At 36.7% G+C, this 23,686-nt stretch overlaps 1 protein-coding gene across 3 annotated transcripts in view; it reads right to left on the bottom strand.

Moving 5' to 3' along the window:
- The window catches only part of LOC126356171 (teneurin-a), a 2,471,974-nt gene that overhangs the window by 47,639 nt on the left and 2,400,649 nt on the right, over positions 1 to 23,686 (bottom strand). For all 3 annotated transcript variants that reach the window (XM_050006926.1, XM_050006927.1, XM_050006928.1), the window contains 7 exons: positions 20,229 to 20,386; positions 19,252 to 19,467; positions 9,006 to 9,199; positions 8,667 to 8,927; positions 7,570 to 7,762; positions 5,921 to 6,082; positions 1,282 to 1,513 (listed from right to left, as the gene is read on the bottom strand). In XM_050006926.1, the coding sequence (XP_049862883.1) occupies positions 1,282 to 1,513; positions 5,921 to 6,082; positions 7,570 to 7,762; positions 8,667 to 8,927; positions 9,006 to 9,199; positions 19,252 to 19,467; positions 20,229 to 20,386 (1,416 nt within the window). The remainder of the gene's footprint in view (positions 1 to 1,281; positions 1,514 to 5,920; positions 6,083 to 7,569; positions 7,763 to 8,666; positions 8,928 to 9,005; positions 9,200 to 19,251; positions 19,468 to 20,228; positions 20,387 to 23,686) is intronic.

Below are 23,686 nucleotides of genomic sequence, written 5' to 3'. Positions count from 1 at the left end.
GGCGTTTTCCCGCTTGGTAAGTCTTGGAATCTTTGTTTTTAATATATTTTCAAAGAATCTATGATTCTCACAGAAAGTTTGTGTTTCATTGTGCTGCCAGACCTGTATGAAAGAATGTGTCATCTGTTTTATAGTAAGTGTCTTGGGGAGTGGAAACACATGTTCATGCAATCAGTACAAAATCAACACTATGCTCAGTCATATTAATAAAAAACATCGGAATACAGTACCTCAATGAACTGTAACAATAAGTCAAAAAACTGTTCAGACTGATGTAACTTGTTTTAAAAGTAAATCTTAATATTATAAATAAAAAAAATGGAGGTACTTGTAAAAACATGATAGTTGTTTTGTTAGACTCCTTGACAACAGGCTACTGCAAATATTTGTTAATTAGTGGAAAGCAGGTTACATGGAACATAGAGCCCACTGTCACGACACTCACTTTTATGTTGAGTGCTTTCTCTAAAAGCATATATTTATTTGAGGTGACATGAGAAAAGTTATCTTTCAGTTGTACATTATATTTCATAATCATAATAAATGGAGTGTGACAGCCTAGTTGTATAGCACTGGGCAATTTGTTTCTTCTTTTGTTACATTTTTCCCCTACTGATCAACAAGACCAAGATTTTATAATATGTCAAAGAAAAACACAAAGAAGTAACACAATAGAGAAACAAAATACACAGTGCTGCTACCCATCCAGTGATATCACAGGTTGCTGACCAATTACAGCTCTTTAGCCTACCTCTTGAATTCTATTTATCTTGAAAGAAAAAAAATGATAAAAATAGGAATGTGACATGGGAGACTATGGGACTACTCATGGAAAGATAAATTGATAATACAGATTATGCATCATACATCATAAAGTGCTAGCAGGAAAGGAGGAAGGGTGAGGGGACTAGGGGGGAGGGGGGGGGGGATGTGTGTGTGTGTGTGTGTGTGTGTGTGTGTGTGTGTGTGTGTGTGAGAGAGAGAGAGAGAGAGAGAGAGAGAGAGAGAGAGAGAGAGAGAGAGGGGGGGGCAAACATATAGCACGTAGCTTCATCACTGTTGATTAATATAATGACACTGAAGGGTACATGCACACAAAAACAAATAAGAGATGAATATTTATGCTATTTACCACAGTGTTTTCATCTCTTAGCAATCCAAAACAAGACAAGTGTAAATTCCCAATTATCATGTAGCACTAAGTAATATGCACATATTACTGTAATACACATATGTAACATATTTACAGAACTTAAAGCTTTTCTATGCAAAGAAAGATACCTTCAAGTACTGTGAGCCGTTTTGCTCCTCTGTCTTCCATTCTCAAAGTGACAGAATGCTGTGGCTGAACTAAATCTCCTGCAGATAAAGACTGCATTAGAGATGAGATCTCTACAGTTAATCCATCTTCTGCTGTAAGTCTAGATGCCAAATTAACGGTTTCTCCTGTAGGTAGTATGACATCAGTAAGCCGACCATTTGATTCATAGTGATACATATATGTTTCACCACCCTGTACAGGATATTCATAAATAACCATAAGCAACAGGAAATAACATACAGACATAAAACGTTGCTCGTCTATACAAAAGCAACAACTCTGATTAATAGTGGCATTTGAATAAATAAATAGATATGAGAGGCACTAATATATAGCTAATGTAAAGCTTGAACAAATTCATAGATCAGTTATTTCTATGCAGATAGTTGAATTTATCACAGGACAGATGACAACATAATGTGATAAGCTAAAGAGTAGATATTTTCCTGTTCAGGTGTAGCTGCGCAACATGACTAATACACAGTTTACAAAAGCAGGAAATAAGTACTACGTGCATCAAGACTTGATGGTGAAAACTGATAGATTTAAAAACCATTTCACAATACTATCAATAAAGAGAAGGTAAGACAAACGTACAGTTAAAGAAAGAAAAAAATAGTTCAAATGGCTCTGAGCACTATGGGACTTAACTTCTAAGGTCATCAGTCCCCTAGAACTTAGAACTACTTAAACCTAACTAACCTAAGGACATCACACACATCCACCTGCGACCGTAGCGATCACGCGGTTCCAGACTGTTGCGCCTTGAACTGCTCGGCCACTACGGCTGGCTCAAGAAAGAAAGAAATTCAAGGCTTCTGATGACTAACGAGCAGTACACATGGAAAGAGAATTCATATGCTTGAGTTTCTTTATTTGGCAAAAGACAGGAAAAGCTGTGAAGAAATGAGAATGTTTAGAAATCAGAAAGGAAAAAAACTGGGATGTGGGGGAGTGTGGCAGATGCTGATATGGTCTAATTATGTGGAATACATGTGGGCAAGAACTTAAGCTAGAATATGTGTATTGACTTCCTGTGAAATAAATTACATGGTTTTGTGTTTGCGATGCAAATAATAGCTAGTTCTACTGGCATAAATGCAGAGAAACTATCATATCATAGTTCTTTTGAATCTGGCATTAAATGTATAGATGACACACACCCACGCACAGACACATGCACACACACACACACACACACACACACACACACTCTCCCCCCCCCCCCCCCTCTCTCTCTCTCTCTCTCTCTCTCTCTCTCTCTCTCTCTCTCTCATGCAAGCGCAACTCACGCACACGACTTTTTTTTGTGCCTATCTGTGACTCAGCATCTCTGCTATATGGTGAGTAGCAACTTTCCTTTTCATAATACCCCTTAACTTGTGAGGTGACTTTTCTGTAACATATACCACGAGGTGGGGTCACTGGGACCCCTATGCAACTTTCTTTTACATAATATCCCTTAACTCACGAGGTGACTTTTCTGTAACGTATACCACAAGGTGGCGTCTCTGGGACCCCTACATCTACATCTACATCTACATGATTACTCTACAATTCACATTTAAGTGCTTGGCAGAGGGTTCATCGAACCACAATCATACTATCTCTCTACCATTCCACTTCCGAACAGGGCGCAGGAAAAACGAACACCTAAACCTTTCTTGTCGAGCTCTGATTTCTCTTATTTTATTTTGATGATCATTCCTACCTATGTAGGTTGGGCTCAACAAAATATTTTCGCATTTGGAAGAGAAAGTTTGTGACTGAAATTTCATAAATAGATCTCAGCGCGACAAAAAACGTCTTTGCTTTAATGACTTCCATCCCAACTCGTGTATCATATCTGCCACTCTCTTTCCCCTATTACGTGATAATACAAAACGATCTGCCTTTTTTTGCACCCTTTCGATGTCCTAAGTCAATCCCACTTGGTAAGGATCCCACACTGTGCAGCAATATTCTAACAGAGGACGAACGAGTGTAGTGTAAGCTGTCTCTTTAGTGGACTTGCTGCATCTTCTAAGTGTCCTGCCAATGAAACGCAACCTTTGGCTCGCCTTCCCCACAATATTATCTATGTGGTCTTTCCAATTGAAGTTGTTCGTAATTTTAACACCCAGGTACTTAGTTAAATTGACAGCTTTGAGAATTGTATTATTTATCAAGTAATCGAATTCCAACGGATTTCTTTTGGAACTCATGTGGATCACCTCACACTTCTTGTTATTTAGCGTCGACTGCCACCTGCCACACCATACAGCAATCTTTTCTAAATCGCTTTGCAAACTGAGATTGGTATTCGGATGACTTTACTAGACGGTAAATTAGAGCATCATCTGCGAACAACCTAAGAGAACTGCTCAGATTGCCACCCAGGTCATTTATATAGATCAGGAACAGTAGAGGTCCCAGGACGCTTCCCTGGGGAACACCTGATATCACTTCAGTTTTACTCGATGATTTGCCGTCTGTTACTACGAACTATGTTTTAACTAAGATTTAGGGCAAAAATCATCTGAAATTTTTAAATTATGCTATACAACATTTATTTTTACAATGCTTTAAGTGTTGTTTAAATGCTTCTAGTTTATATTATTGCACTTCTAGTATATTTTATTACACTAAACAAAGTCTACATCTACATCTACATCTACATCTACATTCATACTCCGCAAGCCACCTGATGGTGGCATATAATATTGTGTGGTTCTTTTGCATAGTACACATAAATAGACTGTTAAGAGTACTGAATTTTACATTCTGAAAAATTATACAATCTCTGTAGCAAATAAATTTGCTAATAAAGCTAAATTCCAGAGTTTAAATTTGTGCATAAAAATTCCACCTGATAGGTACAAAGAGTTTTTGTCAAATTGACATTCATTGCTGGAAACTACATTTTTCTTATCACCACACGGAACACATTCAATTTTAACAGACACTTTAAGTATTTTATTGTAAAAAAAGAGACAGATCCCCATTACAACTTTGCTGAAGTCCTTCCTCCGAATGATACTCTTGTTCGATAGCAGAACTGTGATCACTGGCTAACGTAACATCATCATCTTTTTAGTTTATTTCTTGATCTATGTCACTGACATCTTCCTCCATAGACCAACTAACAATTTCATCAAACTCGGGAAAGTTAAAAATAACATATTTGTGCCAACACATTTTGAGCTATACAATACCACACTGAAGAAAACAGGTACAAAGCTCACAAGGTGCGGCTTAGGACACGCCTACACCTATCAATAACATGTGACAACAATTAACACAGAAGACAATAATGCGGCCTACAGCAAAACATCATAGGCTTGGCAATTTAAGGAGGGTAGGGGGAGTATAGAAGCATTCTACCACAACTGGCCTTGGAGAGCTACTTCGAAAATTTTGGCACAGTCTGAGAGAGCAAACCTTGTGAGTTAAGGAATGTTGTTACGTTCCATCCAGGATTTTCCGTTGTTTGAAGATAATTGTTACATACATGTGCACAGTACAGCAAAAAGAAACTTGTTGTTCATTAGTTTGTAAATTACAAATCCTAACTGTTCTCTCCCTATAAATTTATAAAATTATAATCTTCTTACACAGTAGATAAAAAGTTTTTGAGGAGAATCATTTTAACTGTACTTGCAGAATGAGAAACAAACAGAATTCTTCCCACACACAAACTGAAATTATATGCACAGCTTCTACAGTACATGAGGATGACCATCTATAATAAATTTATAGGCCAAAACATACTTAATATGGCGCCAGATCCATAAAAAGAAGGCTGCAGAAGAAGTTTGTTGGGGAAACGTTACTACTTAGTACACAAATGCATGGAGAATTAACTGATATTTTGAGCTAAGTGTAATTTGATTTTAGATTGTTTTCTATAATAAAGCTATATTATTATTATTATTATTATTATTATTATTATTATTATTATTATTATTATTAGGGTTTTGTTATAAGCATCAATTCTCTGCTTGCAGTGAAATTTTGCAGCAAATGTTTGATATGTCTCCTGTACCTGAATCAAATGATTTACATTAATAATGTTACAAGACTAATAAATCACAATTCACAAAATGACCTCCATACATGTAAAAGTTTTTCTGTTTGTCTTTAGTGTGGTGATTTACCATAATTTTACTTTCTTTCTGAGCTCCTACTGGCAAAGGTATAAATGCTTAATTTTTTTCTCTTTTAGATACCAACCCAGAATTAGACATTGCAGTACAATTTGCTTTATGCAGAGGAGGAAGAGGAAATTTGTGTTTAACGTCCCATCAACAATGAGGTCATTAGAGACAGAGCACAAGCTCAGACTGGGGAAGGATATCAGCCATGCCCTTTCAAAGGAACCAATCCTGGCATTTGCCTGAAACGATTTAGGGAATCACGGAAAACCTAAATCAGGATGGCAGGAGACGGGTTTGAACAGCTATCCTCTCAAATGCGAGTCCAGTGAGCTAAACACTGTGCCACCTCGCTCAGTTACTTTATGTAGTATAACAGTATTGGGTATTCTTATACTATGATGGTTTCAACATAACATGTCTAGTTTAAGGTCTAGTTTAAGTTATCACCTGACAAGATACTTACACCGCCACCTCTAGAATCTGACCGACTTGTAAGCAGGCCTGTTGTGCTGTCATATTCAAGATCAATTTCCGTTTTTCCTTTCTCTAGGAATTTCACCAAGAAACCTACTCCAGAAATCTTAAGATCTGATTTGTGATCCTGGGTGTTTTCAATAGTACTAACCTGCAACAAATATGTTTATCTGTGACATTTATTTAACTTACCATTATCCTTACATTTTAGAAAAGTTTGAAAATACTGAAAACATTAAATTTACATTTTATTTGTCATACAGTTGTATGTGTACTCTCTTGATTATGAAGAAGGATTCATCTGTAAGCTTCACTACATTTTCTAAAATGTTATTGTGCGTACTGAGGCTTTACCTCAGCTGTATAGTGAGGTGTTACCTTAATGCCTAATTTAAACATAACAAAAGAGCTTTTTTCAGCTTTCAGTCTAATTCCATAATATTAAACAGATTTCTTTGTTCCCTTTTTTAAACTCGTTATGGAAGAATGTCTACAGTGTGAAAGCTGCCGAGAATTCTTCCGGGTTATATGGCTGTGGTCCATGGAACTCTTCTATCCCTGACGTTTCATCCAAAGTTATGATAGACATCTTCGAAGGTGCTCCTGGTTGTGTTGAGTCTTGCCGACAAATCTTGTCGGCAAGACTCCGCACAACCAGGATCACCTCAGAAGATGTCCAATGTAGCTTTGGGCGAAACGTCTGTGATAGAAGAGTTCCATGGGTCATGGCCATACAACCCAGAAGAATTGTCAGCAGCTGAAACATCCGGTCGTGAAAGCCTTCATTGTATGATAAGTGTCAAAGATTGGATTTCAGATGATGTGAGGTCTCACCATCAACCTGCCATGATTAGTAAAGTTCTGGCAGCTTGTAAGCATCTGCTTGAATATGACATAAACAAAGAATTAATTTCTATTATTATAGGTTATTTGTCTTGAGCTGACTGTGATCTAATTAAAAAAATTACACCAAACATATTTCACTTTTATTTATAAAGCATCTTCCACAGTTACTGGTGTTTCTTTATGTATTCTGCTCCTTCCCTCCTTGCTAGCTGTGGTTGGTGCCAAAAGACTTCATTTCACATCTGCACTTGGCAGTTTTTGACATTCTGCAGTATTTCCTGCACTGCACTATTTACAATTCACTTTCTTAAACTGTTTCAAAGTGAATTTTAAGTAATGCAAAGCAGGAAATACTGCAGAATCCCAAAAACTGCTAAGTGCAGAAGTGAAATGAAGCTTTTCGACACCAACTTCTGCTAACAAGGAAAGAAGAAGCAAAATCTATAACGAAACACCAATAACCACGGAAGATGCTTTATAAATAAAAGCAGAACACGTCTGGTGCAATTCTTTATAATTAGATTGCAGTCAGCTCAAGGCAGATAACCTATAGTAACAGATGTTAACAGCTGATGCAGAAGATGGCCACACAAACAAATGTGTTAAGGAATTAATTTTTTAATACTGAACTCAAACCATGGTCATTACTTTTAAGACATGTAGAATTTCAATTAAAATCAGTGCTTACAGAATATAAAATATTTCTATCTGAGAGCACAAATTTAATATTTTATGCAGGGCATTTAATGAAGCTGTTTCACATTGTTAGACAGCATACTTTGCAATACTTACAACATTGCTATAGTCCCTGAGGAAAAGAATCTTATTCCCAGAGCTGTCAGTAACAGTTGACAGTTTACCAAAACTTGTGTTCTTGCTGTAAAGAAATGAATAACGAGTCTTTCCAGATGTCAGGTCCTTTGTTGCAACATGCTGACCATAACGATTGAAAACATAGATTTCTTGAGTTGGTGGATATGGAATTCTGGAAACAAAAGAAACATATAATGAATTCCCTTGTGGTAAATTAGTATTACTCAGCATGCCATTACATTGTTATAAAAATATTAATGATAATGCAACTTTATAAGGTGTAAAAACTTATAAGCAATTAAATGAAATGAAATGAGTGGAATCAATCTGGATGAGAGCAGTGAGATGTAATTATATGACATATTAGTCAGATCCCATTCAGAAAAGCTCACCTATAATGTTCATTTTCCATACATGTGAACTTGATATTATGTTCAACACACATGCCAAATAATTTCTCCATATTTCTGTTACAGAAAGAGGCCACTATAGAGACTTCTATTTTAACAAAAAGATTTTTGTATTTATATAGTGCTCCGACAGACTCAATACATCATTGTATGTAATATAATCACACAATAAGTTTATTTTCAGTCTTCTAATTCAAACACATTTCTTTAGCATGTGATATGTCTTTTACCTTCACCTCTTTTAAAGCACTCTGAATGGCTCACCTTCTGCACCCATAATCACAGGAATTTTAACATTAGTGACAGTGTCACTGTACCCTCTATTTTCAGTTGACGTATCTTCCCCTTTCTTGTAAAGCTGTTAGCATTTTTTTTGTATTTATACCACCCAACAGCAACATCTGGCACAACACCAATGTGAGGCTTATCTGAAGTCCCCAGCAGCCCAATCACATGATGGTTTTGTTCATTCAGCACTGGTCATGCCACTACAAAACTTCAATAAACTCCCATTTGTGGCTAATTTTCCTCTTGTTTCACATTTTCTTTAGTAAAGATAGTTCAAGACATAATTTTAGAAGGACTGCTTGTGGCTTAACATATTCCTAATAGAGCAGTAGGAGAATTTCAGTATATTTGTTACAAATTCAAAGTAAAAAAACATACCTGAACTCTCCATTTTCATTGTGAACTGGGAGATAATGTTCCAGTGCTAATATATGCAAGCTGCCTTGATCAGCTACATTAAGCACACCATCTGGAGAAACAGTCAGAGCTGATATGGACGTAAACTGTGCATTTGAAGAGAGCATTGTCTCTTTTGCATCATGATCGCTATTGCCATCTTCAGGCATTCCACAAGGGCACATTCCTGGAGGAGCCATCACTGACGAACTTCCGTTATTTATGCAATCACAGTTTTGCGCTCTGTAAACAAAATACAAGTAAACAACTGATATATTTCACTTCTTAGCTGTCATTTACAAACAAAATGTTTTGTGTTACCTGTATGGCTTCTCTTGTTGCTTTCCAGCAAAATCAATTATCCTTCCAGCTGAATCAACTACACGTATTGCATTTACTTTTTTTGAATCACTCTCTGCAATGAATAAATCTCCGGTTGGACTGAATGCTAGGGCAAGAACTGAACCAAGAACAGTCTGTGTTGCCTTCAGACCATCTTCATTTTCAGTATCAATCTGTAAGAGAAAAATAACTCCAGTTTTAGCTAAAAAGAAACAAACTCAGGAGCCTGCAAAATCTCCCCAAATATATGAAATGGGGCAGCACACATAAATAACAATGTTTACTTTTTGTACCAAAAAGCGTGTTCATTTCAGGAAAGTGAAAAAAGTCCAATGCGACAGAATGGTAGGCCAGTTCTTACCTTCATGAGCTTAATTTCCAGAACTATCAAGTTACAAGTAGAAAAAGCTGTTTATATCTTTCATGACTGTTATTCCTTATTAAGAGATAAAAAGAGGGATAGGCTGGGGAAGAAGGAACATGTTACTCAGACCCCAGGTTGATACAGACCCACCAGTTACACGAAGTGTTTCCAAATGGGTGCCTTGTCAGGTGACTCCTGGATTGTAACAGTGACACACTGATGAAATGTAAGTCACTTCTGTGTGTACTGAACAAGTAGTTGATGTCTTCGTTTCAAAGGCTATAGTCAGAGACAAAATCTAAGTCCTCTACTACCAACCATAAAATAATAGAGTGAGTACGGAATGCCATGATTTCACATAATCCAAATCAAAGTGCTGACCCTGTTTTGAGATGAAAAATTTGTCTGTTTGGAGCAATACACCTTCAATAGTGTTTCAGGCCTAATGAACTATAACAAATGAAATTAACATGGATTGCTGCCTGTAAGTATTCTCAGACATGACAATGTATTGCCCCATACAGCTAGGTTGTTTGGACTACTCAGAGAAGCAATAGGATGCAAGAAGTTCCATTCTGCCAAAGAGTGTTATGCTACACCGTGTATGAGTATTTGTACAGGCACAAAAGTTAGTAAACTTATCCAAAAATTCTAGCACTTTTTAACCTACACTGAGCATCAGCCAGACTATGTCAATAGTGGTGCAGCTTTGTACTGCATTTGTTCAATTTGTGCTGAATGTATACAATAAGTAACAGTTTAGAAAAGTATTAATGGTTCTCATTTCTCAAGAAATTTGGCATTTCTCTTTGTCCAGAGATACATAAGGCAGTATATCATTGTGCCCAGATCCTTGATTTTCAAAAGGCAAGTTAATAAAATTCTGTTATGATGCTGAACAGGAGTGATGTAGGCAGATTATTGGTTAAATTTCACTTTCAGTTTCAAATCAGTTTGCTCTTTCTTGAATCTGTGCCTAGCTCTTTGCCTCATCATACAATTGTTGCAACTGCAATGATGTTCTGAGACACTTTCTCACATCTCAAACATTTCCGTATATGCATAGATGGTTCATGATCTCATATTTTGCAGTGTCCAGTAATAAAGTTTTAAACATTTTATTTTTCTCCCAGTTCACTAACTAACAAAGTTAAAATCCTGTAGTTGAAGATGAGTATCTGTTTCCATCATATAAGCAGTAAACACTGGTTATGCTCAAATTTTTACATTGTAGGTTGCAAGAAACTCAAAACTCCATGGAATAAGTTGCACTGTAAGAAATTTCAGAACAAAAAAAGTGGAATATTTTTGTTTTCTCCTGAAGAGTGAAAATTGGAAAGATGTATTCAGTTGTAATGATGCCAATGAAGAATATGATAAGTGTATGGCCACATTAAAGCATTTTTTTAAAAATAGCTTATCCCAAGAAAACAATAGCAATTAACTCTGCCAAAAAAAAAGTGGATCACAAAAAGGATAAGAATATCATGTCAAAATAAGAGTAGATTGTATGAGTACTCCAAGCACAGTACGAGTTCAGATTTTACTAACTATTTTGAAAGATATGAATGCGTGGTGTCTGTTCTTTCAGACATCTCGGACATGTCCGTAAGAAAAGATACAATGCACTTGTGGCAGTTATTGACTGCAAGAGTCGACTGCCTCATCTTTGACAATGAACATTTTTGAAAACTGTTGATCTTAATGTGTTCCGAACTCTGTATTCGAGCAGATGTGTTTGTACCGCCATGATCAAAATAAAGTTAAATCATTATAAATGAGTGAATACTTAATGTTGGGTTCGATATTACCGTACGTAACATCACCATCCTCACACACTCATATAATTGACAATGGATTCACCACATTCAGTGCAGATGTACAATTACATCTGATCTTTGCGGGACTCCCAAAGTAGCAAACATGGACAGGGACTGCAGATAGGTGTGGGAGATTGAGTCAACCAAGAACTGTGCCGAGATAGCCTACACAGTTGCGATAAACACAGTGTCTGCATGGCACAGTGATTAACGCAGCTGCCTAGTAAGCAGGAGATCCCAGGTTCAAGTCCCAGTCTGGCACACATATTCACTCATAGCCGCTGATGCCACACCCAAGTCTTAATACAGTAAATATCAATAATCCCTTGCCTTTCTTTTGCTTTCCCTCCCCTCCTCCTTCCATTTACATAATATATTTCAAAATATAAAAATGAATACTAATACAAGTTATTTCAAAAGAAAAGAAAAAAAGAAACACCTAGAAAATGACAAAATAATGAGAAATTCCAAGCATAAAACTGAAGAAACCTGGCAAATTATAAGATTATTAATGGGTGGACGGTCAGTTACTCACAGTAAAATACAGCTGATTATGAATAACAATAAACTAACTGATCCCAGGCAAGTGGCTACTGCATTCAACCATTATTTCTCAAACATGGCACAGCATCTGATAAATACACATCATGAAAAACAACCAGACAGTAAGTAAGAGAGCAAAGTCAGATCATAAAAAATCATGCAAATGCATTATTGTCTAATAATTGTTCTATGGATGCTGATACAATATCAGATACTATCATCAAAGATAGCGCAACATTTCTTGTGGAACCACTAGCAAATATAGTAAATTAGTCATTTGAGGGTGACATATTTCCAAATAGCCTTAAAATTGCAAAAGTAATGACTCTGCATAAGAAGAGTGCAAAATTTGAAATTTATAATTATAGGCTACTTTCAGTTTTGCCAGGCTTGAGCACAATTATGGAAAAAAAAACTGTTCCTTAGAAGAGTAACAGGCTTCTTAAACAAAGAAAGATGATAAATGACTCACAACATGGGTTCAGGGGTGGAAAGTAAACGCAGTCGGTAATAATTGCCTTTTTAAATGAAATACTAAAAGCAGTGGATCATAAGCCACATCTATCTGGAATATTTCTTGATCTTAGCAAAGCCTTTGATGTTACTGATTACGTTATTCTCTTATGTAAGAAAGCAATTACGGAATTACCAGTCAGAAAAGTGGATCCAATCATACCTCAATAACCACCAACAAATTACAGAAATAAAATACAAAGACAGCAAAAAACAAAAAATTTCTAGTATATGCAGTAATGGGGGAGGTCAAGTACGGAGTCCCACAAGGGTCATTTCTGGAATCTATCCTATTTCTGCTGTATGTAAATGATTTGGCTGATAAAATACTTGATGGACACACAGTATTCTTTATAGATGACACTAAAATTCTAATTAAATTACATCGTGGGGAAAATCTGCAGGAAACTGTAACATCGGTTATGCATAGCTTAACACAGTAGTTCAGGGTCAATAGGGTCATCATACATTCTGAAAAAAACTGTGACAGTTAACTTTAACACCACACAACACCTCCATCCTGCAAATCCTCTTTTCAACAATGACAGAAAAAATGCCTCAGATGTCAGTCACACAAATTTTTTCAGCGTATTTATTCAGGAGGATCTGAAGTAGGAGACGCATCTTACCAATATAAATAAAAAATTCAATACACTAACATTTGCTGTAGGGATTCTCAATCAAAATACAAGCTGCTAATCATTGGTGACAATGTATCATGGTCATACATACTCATTAAAGGCGTACAGAAAATGTTTTGGGGGAATTCCACAATTCTTTTAAAAGAATAAAATACAGAAAAAGATTATCAGATGATAATGAAAGCTAAATGCATTCCTGTAGACCCATTTTTAAAGACCGAAAATACTGTCTCTTCCTTGTTTGTATAAATATGAAATACTAATTTTTACAAAAGAAAACCAATTCAAACACAACTATGATATATACTAATATGAAACTTGGTAGAACCTGAGCCTTCACATAAGCACAGTAAGTACAAATTTGTGCAATAGAGGAGTGTATCATAGGAGGATTACGTTATATAACCATGGGCCTTCTTTTTTAAAATGCCCACCGACATTAAATATAGGGGTCCCAAAAAACCACCGACAAACTTTAATAAAAGGTTCCTTATGAAAAAATAAGTAAAAAAAGTCCGGTAAACATGGGCTCGAAAATGCATACTTGTTCTTCTTTGCTAGTGTGAGACATCTCTTCCATTGAACAAGTGCTCACTGCTCTTAAAATATGCGTTTCAGAGCCCATGTTTACTAACCTTTTTTTTCTTGTTTTGGTCCATACCATCTCCTCCCAAAATTGCATGGATGAATGCCTCACTGCTTTCAGTGTCACACTACAGCTGAGTGATAAATAGCATAAATCATTTCTATTATTAAATTTATGAATGTTTTCAAACTATGTATGCCATAAACATTAGTGAATGAAAATACAAAAGTAAGAAAACTTTTAGACCCTTTCATTTCCAAACTCCGATATTTCCATAAGACTCAAGCTGCACAGCTTAGACATTTAATAATATTGTAACATTTTTCCTGAGGGCATGCAGCTTTACTGTATGGTTAAATGATGATGGCGTCCTCTTGGGTAAAATATTCCGGAGGTAAAATAGTCCTCCATTCGGATCTCCGGGTGGGGACTACTCAAGAGGACGTCGTTATCAGGATAAAGAAAACGCGTTCTACGGATCGGAGCGTGGAATGTCAGATCCCTTAATCGGCAGGTAGGTTAGAAAATTTAAAAATGAGGAACAAGACTTTTGGTCAAGTGAATACAGGGTTATAAATACAAAATCAAATAGAGGTAATGTAGGAGTAGGTTTAATAATGAACAGAAAAATAGGAGTGCGGGTAAACTACTACCAACAGCACAGCGAACGCATTATTGTGGCCAAGATAAGACACGAAGCCCATGCCTACTACAGTAGTACAAGTTTATATGCCAACTAGCTCTGCAGTTGATGAAGAAATTGATGAAATGTATGATGAGATAAATGAAATTATTCTGGTAGTGAAGGGAGACAAAAATTTAATAGCCTTGGGTGACTGGAATTTGAGAGTAGGAAAAGGGAGAGAAGGAAACATAGTGGGTGAATATGGATTGGGGGAGAGAAATCAAAGAGGAAGCCGTCTGGTAGAATTTTGCACAGAGCAGAACTTAATCATAGCTAACACTTGGTTGAAGGATCATAAAATAAGGTTGTATACGTGGAAGAATCCTGGAGATACTAGAAGGTATCAAATTGATTATATAATGGTAAGACAGAGATTTAGGAACAAGGTTTTAAATTGTAAGACATTCCAGGGGCAGATGTGGACTCTGACCATAATCTTTTAGTTATGAAGTGTAGATTAAAACTGAAGAAACTGCAAAAAGGTGGGAATTTAAGGAGATGGGACCTGGATAAACTGACTAAACCAGAGGTTGAACAGAGTTTCAGGGAGAGCATAAGGGAACAATTGACAGTAATGGGGGAAAGAAATACAGTAGAAGAAGAATGGGTAGCTCTGAGGGATGAAGTAGTGAAGGCAACAGAGGATCACGTAGGTAAAAAGACGAGGGCTTGTAGAAATCCTTGGGTAACAGAAGAAATATTGAATTTAATTGATGAAAGGAGAAAATATAAAAACACAGTAAATGAAGCAGGCAAAAGGGAATACAAACGTCTCAAAAATGAGATCAACAGGAAGTGCAAAATGGCTAAGCAGGGATGGCTAGAGGGCAAATGTAAGTATGTAGAGGCCTATCTCACTAGGGGTAAGATAGATACTGCCTACAGAAAAATTAAAGAGACCTTTGGAGAAAAGAGAGCCACTTGTATGAATATCAAGAGCTCAGATGGAAACCCAGTTCTAAGCAAAGAAGGGAAAGCAGAAAGGTGGAAGGAGTATATAAAGGATCTATACAAGTGCGATGTACTTCAGGACAATATTATGGAAATGGAAGAGCATGTAGATGAAGATGAAATGGGAGATATGATACTGCGTGAAGAGTTTGACAGAGCACTGAAAGACCTGAGTCGAAACAAGGCCCCGGGAGTAGACGACATTCCATTGGAATTACTGACGGCCTTGGGAGAGCCAGTCCTGACAAAACTCTACCATCTGGTGAGCAAGATGTATGAGACAGGCAAAATTCCCTCAGACTTCAAGAAGAATATAATAATTGCAATCCCAGAGAAAGCAGGTGTTGGCAGATGTGAAAATTACCGAACTATCAGTTTAATAAGTCACAGCTGCAAAATACTGACGCAAATTTCTTACAGACTCGTGGAAAAACTAGTAGAAGCCGACCTCGGGGAAGATCAGTTTGGATTCCGCAGAAATGTTGGAACACGTGAGGCAATACTGACCCTACAACTTATCTTAGAAAATAGATTAAGGGAAGGCAAACCTACATTTCTAGCATTTATAGACTTAGAGAAAGCTTTTGACAATGTTGACTGGAATACTCTCTTTCAAATTCTAAAGGTGGCAGAGGTAAAATACAGGGAGCAAAAGGCTATTTACAATTTGTACAGAAACCAGATGGCAGTTGTAAGAGTCGAGGGGCACAAAAGAGAAGCAGTGGTTGGGAAGGGATGTTATTCAATCTGTATATTGAGCAAGCAGTATAGGAAACAAAAGAAAAATTCGGAGTAGGTATTAAAATCCATGGAGAAGAAATAAAAACATTGAGGTTCGCCGATGACATTGTCATTCTATTAGAGACGGCTAAGGACCTGGAAGAGCAGTTGAACGGAATGGACAGTGTCTTGAAAGGAGGATATAAGATGAACATCAACAAAAGCAAAACGAGGATAATGGAATGTAGTCGAATTAAGTCGGGTGACACTGAGGGAATTAGATTAGGAAATGAGACACTCAAAGTAGTAAAGGAGTTTTGCTACTTGGGGAGCAAAATAACTGATGATGGTCGAAGTAGAGAGGATATAAAATGTAGACTGGCAATGGCAATGAAAGTGTTTCTGAAGAAGAGAAATTTGTTAACATCGTGTATTGATTTAACTGTCAGGAGGTCGTTTCTGAAAGTATTTGTATGGAGTGTAACCATGTATGGAAGTGAAAAATGGACGATAAATAGTTTGGACAAGAAGATAATAGAATCTTTCAAAATGTGGTGCTACAGAAGAATGCTGAACATTACATGGGTAGATCACATAACTAATGAGGAGGCATTGAATAGAATTGGGGAGAAGAGGAGTCTGTGGCACAACTTGACAGGAAGAAGGGACTGGTTGGTAGGACATGTTCTGAGGCATTAAGGGATCACAAGTTTAGCATTGGAGGGCAGTGTAGAGGGTAAAAATCATAGAGGGAGACCAAGAGATGAATACACTAAGCAGATTCAGAGTGATGTAGGTTGCAGTGAGTACTGAGAGATGAAGAAGCTTGCGCAGGATAGAGTAGCATGGAGAGCTGCATCAAACCAGTCTCAGGACTGAAGACACAACAACAACAACAATAACATGTGAACTCTAGTTTTCATTTCAAAATTCATGGAACAGAAAATAAAAGGTGGCTCAGAGGCACATGTATGTATTCACTTCCAATGTGTTCAGATCACCATATCAAAAAAGAAAATATTTGTGTAATGACAAAAACACCTGTTTCCAATAGGTTTTTTTCACAGCACTCCTGCATAACGTCAATATATAGTGGAATGTACCATTGCTTTGATTCAGGCTTGAATCTTTCATGACATATGATTAATGAGAACATCAAGCCAGTCCTGGTCCAAATTTTCCCAATTTTCAATGGTAATAGTGCATAATTCGTACAGAGCCCATGATCACTGTCAAGGTCCAGAAACAACTTGTTTCAACTGATCCGAAGCACGTTCGACTGGATTCATATACAGGGAACAGGAAGGCCACTTCACATGTTGAAAGAACATTTTTGACTACGTAATGATGATTTGAAAATAGGTCCCGGACCGAAACTAGTCATCAAGTGAATAAAAAGAGTGAAATTTGCAACTTTGGCTGGTTTTTGTTGTACTGTCACCAAAACGTTGGCAATATGGTTCACTACTGGTTGCAGAATCTAATCCCTTTACCACTAAGCAGTGAGACTGCCCTCAACAAGTAAGAGTGGAGTATGGTGGCCACATATAATGCTGCTCCGAAACAACAATCCACCATGACTTTGTTGAATATGTAGACATAGTGCTGGAGTCATTCAGTATTCCTGGGTTGTCTCCAAATGTAACCAAGGATTTCCAGGATAGAAACAGACCCAAATTTCATCCATGAGCACCACCCAACACCAGTCCGGGGGCGTCCGTTCTGCATGCTTCCTTGCCCATACGATTTAGTTATGCAGTCTGTTGTGTTGTCATGTACAAAGTGATGTTACCATTGGATGTCAGGAGTGGAGGTTGGATCATGCAACCATCTCCTATGCATTTTGATAAGATACATGATTTCCTGGAGCCTGCTTGAATACCAAATGTAATTCTAAAGACTGCAGTTCCTTTGCCAAAAAGGTCATAGATATCAGTCATCCCGTCAAAAGTGAACAGCTTGTGTGGTGGAAGTCCTTGACACTACCTGTCGATTGGAAGTAATTCCATGTTCATACCACATCACTTTGACTCCAGTGTACACATCAAGCAAGTTTCCTGGCTTCTGAATGCAGCATGATGATGTGAACCTGATCGTTCGTCATGACTGTCCTTCATAGTACAATGGATCCTTACTTTACTGTTCCACAGTCATCTGTATCATATCCCTACTGGTGCTTACCTTCAACTGAAATGCTGTAGTTCTTCGTGTGTGGCATTCTACCTGTAGGTTGCACTCATGGTAACTGTGTGTTTTTGCAAAAAAAAGTCAAGGGTGCACTTCCACCCTGTGCAGGAACAATCATGATAGCAACACACCTGCACAACATATTGGGGTGATACACCATTTCTATTATGGTATAAACACCAAAAATTTAGAGTGTTTTTTCATTTATTGATTGGTCATCATGCATTATTTCTAATGATGTGGTCAGGCCTTGTGCAGTTCTCACTTGGATACACTGAGTTTTACCTAAATTCACTGTAATTTACAGAAAAGTAGTTCTTAATTTTTAAGACTATTTTATTTTCTATATGAAGTGCTGAAGTTAGTCCATTAGATTTGTTTGTAATATCTGCGTCATCAGAAAAGACAACTGTGAGTATTTATGCTTCTTGGATATCTCAATCAAAGGAGTTTCATTCTGTTTACAATTCATAGTATGTTGAGGTATCACTGAAGCTTATGTAACATTAGGGTTGATGCTCTTGTCACTGTTGTGAAGTTCTACTGATAAATTCTTTATGAGTTCTTCTGTTCTTAAGAATGCTTTGAAGCGATGATTTTTGTATTCCTGGAGTGGGCTCTTCATTGCACTTCAGCTATGCAACTGTACTAAAGGACACAGGCCAATATGCTGAAGAGAAAACAGTCACTGAAATTTCTTTGTATTGAATAGGTTTATGGATTTTTGGTTGGCAAATCTTTTGGCTACCCACAGCATTTACAGATATTTCTGAAAATTTTCGTTTATGCATCTGTGACTAGAATATTTTGTACTCCTTTAATACTTCCCCTTTTATAATGATCAGGTGAAGTCAAAGTCATGACATTCTTATAAAACTGCACACAATTAACTTTCTTGATGACTTACAGAACAACATCCTTTTGGGCAGGAATTTTCACTCAATGAACTTTTTGTTAGATTAAGAACCATTATAATTCATGTTCTTGGTCTGGTGGTATGACTTTGTGTCAAATGTGTGTGACATCAGATATCTATTTCATATCTTTATACTTGACATACCTTTCCACAAAACCAGAACAGCAAAGGCAATTAAGAAATATGTTAGTAATACATTAAATTTTCTTTTCTTTTACATGGAAAAGCAGAATATTTTTTAAATGCAGTGTAAAGTTAGACTGCCTCTAATTAGCTTATAACATTAATAAATGATGTACCTTAACAGTATCTTCTGGATGGGAGTTTTCAGTGTTGCTACCAGCCGATGCCTTTGGATGATTGTCAGCTCTATTTGAATGACAATGTAATGGTGTACCTGCAACTACTTTCACTTTTAAATCATCCGTTAGTTTCAGCACCAGACGGTCATCGATAAAATGTAGACTACCATCAAGAGGACTCAGTGAAAGACCTGTTGGCCACTGCAACTGGGCCTAGAATACAAATATTAAGCTGGAATTATTTTGTAATGAGGTCAGCAAATCACTGTGAACAAAAATTGTCATCAATGAAATGATCAATATGCAAAATGAATTAACTGGTTTCACAAGTAATTTATTTGTAGAATAACACCTGTTTTGTAATAAACAGTAAATAAGCAATAAAGTTAGCAGCTGCTGTCACACACATCTCTATCATTAGCGTGAAGAAAAAACAGTATATGGATGTGCTTAAGAATTAAATTTTGAATTCTGCATGTGAAACTCATGAAAAGTAGCAGCACAACCAACCCAAAGCAGCTACTATAAAAAATGATACATTTTACAGAAAAAAGAGAAAATAACCATCATCCAAAGTTATGGCAGCCTGTGTAGTAAGATGAAACACAAGTGTTTTTGAACAATGTAGATGCCACACATGCTAAAAAGAAAAAAGTAAAAGGATAAATGTAGGAAAACCACTGGAGATAGGAAAGAATGAGAGAAAAGAAGAAATTGCATATATTTTCAGAAATATTAAAATTAATTACATTATTCTGTTCATTTTGTGATTCTTTCTTTTGTACATACTTTCACAGCTTACAATTAGCGTCACTGAATGTTTTCCTTTGATAAAATTATTTCTCTAAGCAAAAGAATGAGCAATGTTTGTAGCTGTTATGGAACTGCAAAATGAGGACAACTTTCCCTGATATTTTTAAACAGTTTGCTGTGATACTGTTTAAAATTTAATTACGCATTACAATGACGTTTACCTGTTGTGCAGGGATTGCTCCATGACAAGGAACAGGAGTCCAATGATTATGATGACCATGATGCCCAACAAGGGTGTGAATGATTCCTTTTGGATCCACAGCTCTTATGTTTGTTCCATCAGCAATGTACATAGTCTTATCAGCAGCTATAGCAAGACCTATAAACATAAAATTAATAATAATTACAGTATCTTGCATTTAATACTAAACAGCTCACTAAGGGCTAATTATAAACAGCAACTGATTTTATTTTAGTACAAAAAATGAAATAAAAAACTGTCATTGTATCAACATTAACAAATAAAGTTTTGCTGATCTAATCAAGTCCACTTCAATTGTCAGTTCACAACATAGTAACACTACAAAAGAATGGATTTAATTTTGCACAAATACCAGAAGAAAAGAAGTAAACAATAAAGAAATTGTTATGAAAAACTTCTAAGTAAACCTGAAGTAATTTTTCTATTTGTGTAGTTAGGTTAAGAAAATTATTGGTGATGTAAGTAATCAGTGAAAACATTAGTTGCTCCCAAAAGAATTTTCAGGAGGTACGTCATAATTAATGTGGGAAAATTTAAAGACATTTAATAGACATTTTATGGCAGAGTAAGAAATGGGAATTTGGAATTTTCCAGTGAAAATTAATTGTACGAAGTATGAAGTATGGCTGGAACAAGTAATGTTTGAAGATTTCTTACAAAAATGCTCTCTAGGCTTTAGTAGTAGAAAGTACACAATTTATATTAAACTCTAGATGGAAATGTAGCTGAATTAAATAAGGTGCTGCTAAGGGAATTCGATTAGGACATGAGATACTTAAAACAGTAGAGGAGTTTTGTTATCTGGGCAACGAAATAACTGATGATGGCTGAAGTTGACAGGGTACAACATGTGGACTGGCAATAGCAACAACAGCATTTTTGGAGAAGAGCAATTTGCTAACATCGAACATAGATTTAAGTGTTACAGAGTCTTCTCTGAAAGTATTTGCATGGAGTCTAGCGATCTATGGAAGTGAAAGATGGACACTGAACAGTTTACATAAGGAGAGAATAAATGCTTTTGAAATGTGGTGCTACAGAAGTATGCTAAAGATTAGACAGGAAGTGAGGTAACTAGTGAGGAGTTACTGAACAGAATTGCTACATCAGGGGATCACCAATTTAGTATTTGAGGGAAGTGTGAGAGGTAAAAATTTTAGACAGAGACCAAGAATACAGTAAGCACATTCAAAAGGATGTAAGTTGCAGCAGTTATTTGGAGACGAAGAGGCTCGCATGCAATATAGTAGCATTGAGTGACACATCGAACCAATCTTCACACTGTTTCTTTTGTGGGGTCAACCGAAGTGTCCAATCCCACCCATCGGCTTTGACCCATGATGTAAGGCTGTTGTGGTGTGTGACGTCACGACGGCGTGGAAGGTGATTTTTTCGGTTTAGTTTGTGAGTGTGGTGTCGTGTGTGAATTTTGGTAAATTGCTTTTTTTTTTGTCTTTGGTAGGTATGGGTATGACTGACAGGGTCAACAGTTTTTGGTTGTCGGCTATGATGGGGGACAGTGCGTTGTCTCTAATAAAATTTCTTCAACTATTCAGATGTTTGGATGAAGTCATGAAGTGTTCAGTATGTCGTGAAGAAATGAGGCTTACTTAAAATTCCGGGACGGCTGTATGTGGAGATGTCGTAAGGAAAACAGGTCAAGGGAAATGTTCGATCCCAATGTGTGGCTGTGAATGTTGGTATTGGTATTGGGAGATTTTTTTGAGCTATATAGGTCAAGGGAAGTGTTAGGTCCTAATTTATGAGATCAGGAGCAGCTGTTGAGCTATATAGGTCAAGGGAAATGTTTGATCCCAATTTATGAGATCTGGAGCTGCTGTTGAGCTATATAGGTCAAGGGAAGTGTTCTATCCCAATTTATGGGATCGGGAGCTGCTGTTTAGCTATATAGGTCCAGGGAAGTGTCCGATTCCAGATGATATTGTGTTTAGTGGTATTTGGGGAGTTTTGTGATGTCTGTTTTTTTCATCGTTTTGTGTGGTTTCATATTGGGTTGGATGTCTAAATTTGTTTATATTTAGTTTGTCCCCACCCAAAAACCCACTATTTCCCATGCTTGTCTCGTTAGTGTCATTAGGCTTTTTGTGGAACGTGTGTGTTTTTGTTTTTCAATGTATTTTCATCGTCATAATGTGTACGTAACGACTTTATATGCGCCATATTGGAATCTTGGTTTATCGTCGTTTCCAACATATTTGTGATGTCATGGGTCAAAGCAGATAGGTGGGACCGGACACTTCCATATTTCCCTTTTGTGGAACACTCCAGTTTTGGTACCAAGGTGTCACCATAAACCTTGAACTGGTTAATTTTATTGAAAACGTTAGAGTCCCCATTGCCTAGATACTTCGTATATCTAACGTTATAAATTGTCACCGACCTCTGAAATATTTTTAGAGCTCCATCGCACTCCATATCTCCACTGTAACCATCATATTTCTTAGGACACTGATGTTCAATGTGTCCTTCAGTGATACCATGGCAGGTGTGGCAGTACTTAGATAAGCATTCAACATCAACAACTTTAGTCATTCTCCAGAGAAGTAGCACTTACAACACCATTCCAGGAACAATGCCCTCAACATTGCCATGTCCCATCAAGTGCAACAGCAATGTCCCTGGTTCCACTAATATTTACAGTTTCTTCTACTCCATGTTCCACAGATGCTTTAGACACAACTGTCAAGGCACCTAGAAGTATTTTTATGTACTTACTGAACCTACTGGGAGGAGGAGGAAGGTCCTCCATCAAACTACAAAACGTTTGAGCAGCCTTTTTTTCCTTTTCCTATTGCACACCTTGCATACACTAACTTCAGATTCACATCATATGAATTTGCACAATGTTAAAGTCATTTTCGAGGGGGATTTATTGGAGGATCTAAAAAAAAAAAAAAAAAAAAAAAAAAAAAAAAAAAAAAAAACTAATTTTGATGCTAAAGCCTTCCTGCTACTTTGTTATTCAGTTATTTCTAGATGGCATACACCATCACATATTGTTTACATTTCACTACTTCCTTTATCAAAGAAGATAAGATGCCCACGTCAACAATAACAAATCCACTACAAACAGTGTCGTTGTTAACACAAAAATTTGAACTACCAAGAGGTGTGCCCTGAGAGAGTTTCTTCCCTATGAGCTGATACATAGGTTACTTTCAACAATGTGGCTTGCTTTGTTTGTTAACTGGTTACCACGGAATTTCCTTTTATTGAATTTCTTGATGTGGCATAGTTCATATTTATTGCACACTAAAGGAAATGTACTTCCACAAATATATGTAGCACTTAAGAAATAAACATTCGGTAACACATGAACAAACTGCTTCAGTGAAATAAAAGTAAATACTAGCAATGATAATCATTTACAGACACTAGAAATATGGACTATTACCA

The sequence above is a fragment of the Schistocerca gregaria genome, chromosome 3 (assembly GCF_023897955.1).
Source record: "Schistocerca gregaria isolate iqSchGreg1 chromosome 3, iqSchGreg1.2, whole genome shotgun sequence".
Lineage (NCBI taxonomy): Eukaryota > Metazoa > Arthropoda > Insecta > Orthoptera > Acrididae > Schistocerca > Schistocerca gregaria.
The sequence above is the reverse complement of the archived record's forward strand: the minus strand, read 5'-3'. Positions and strand labels throughout refer to the sequence as shown.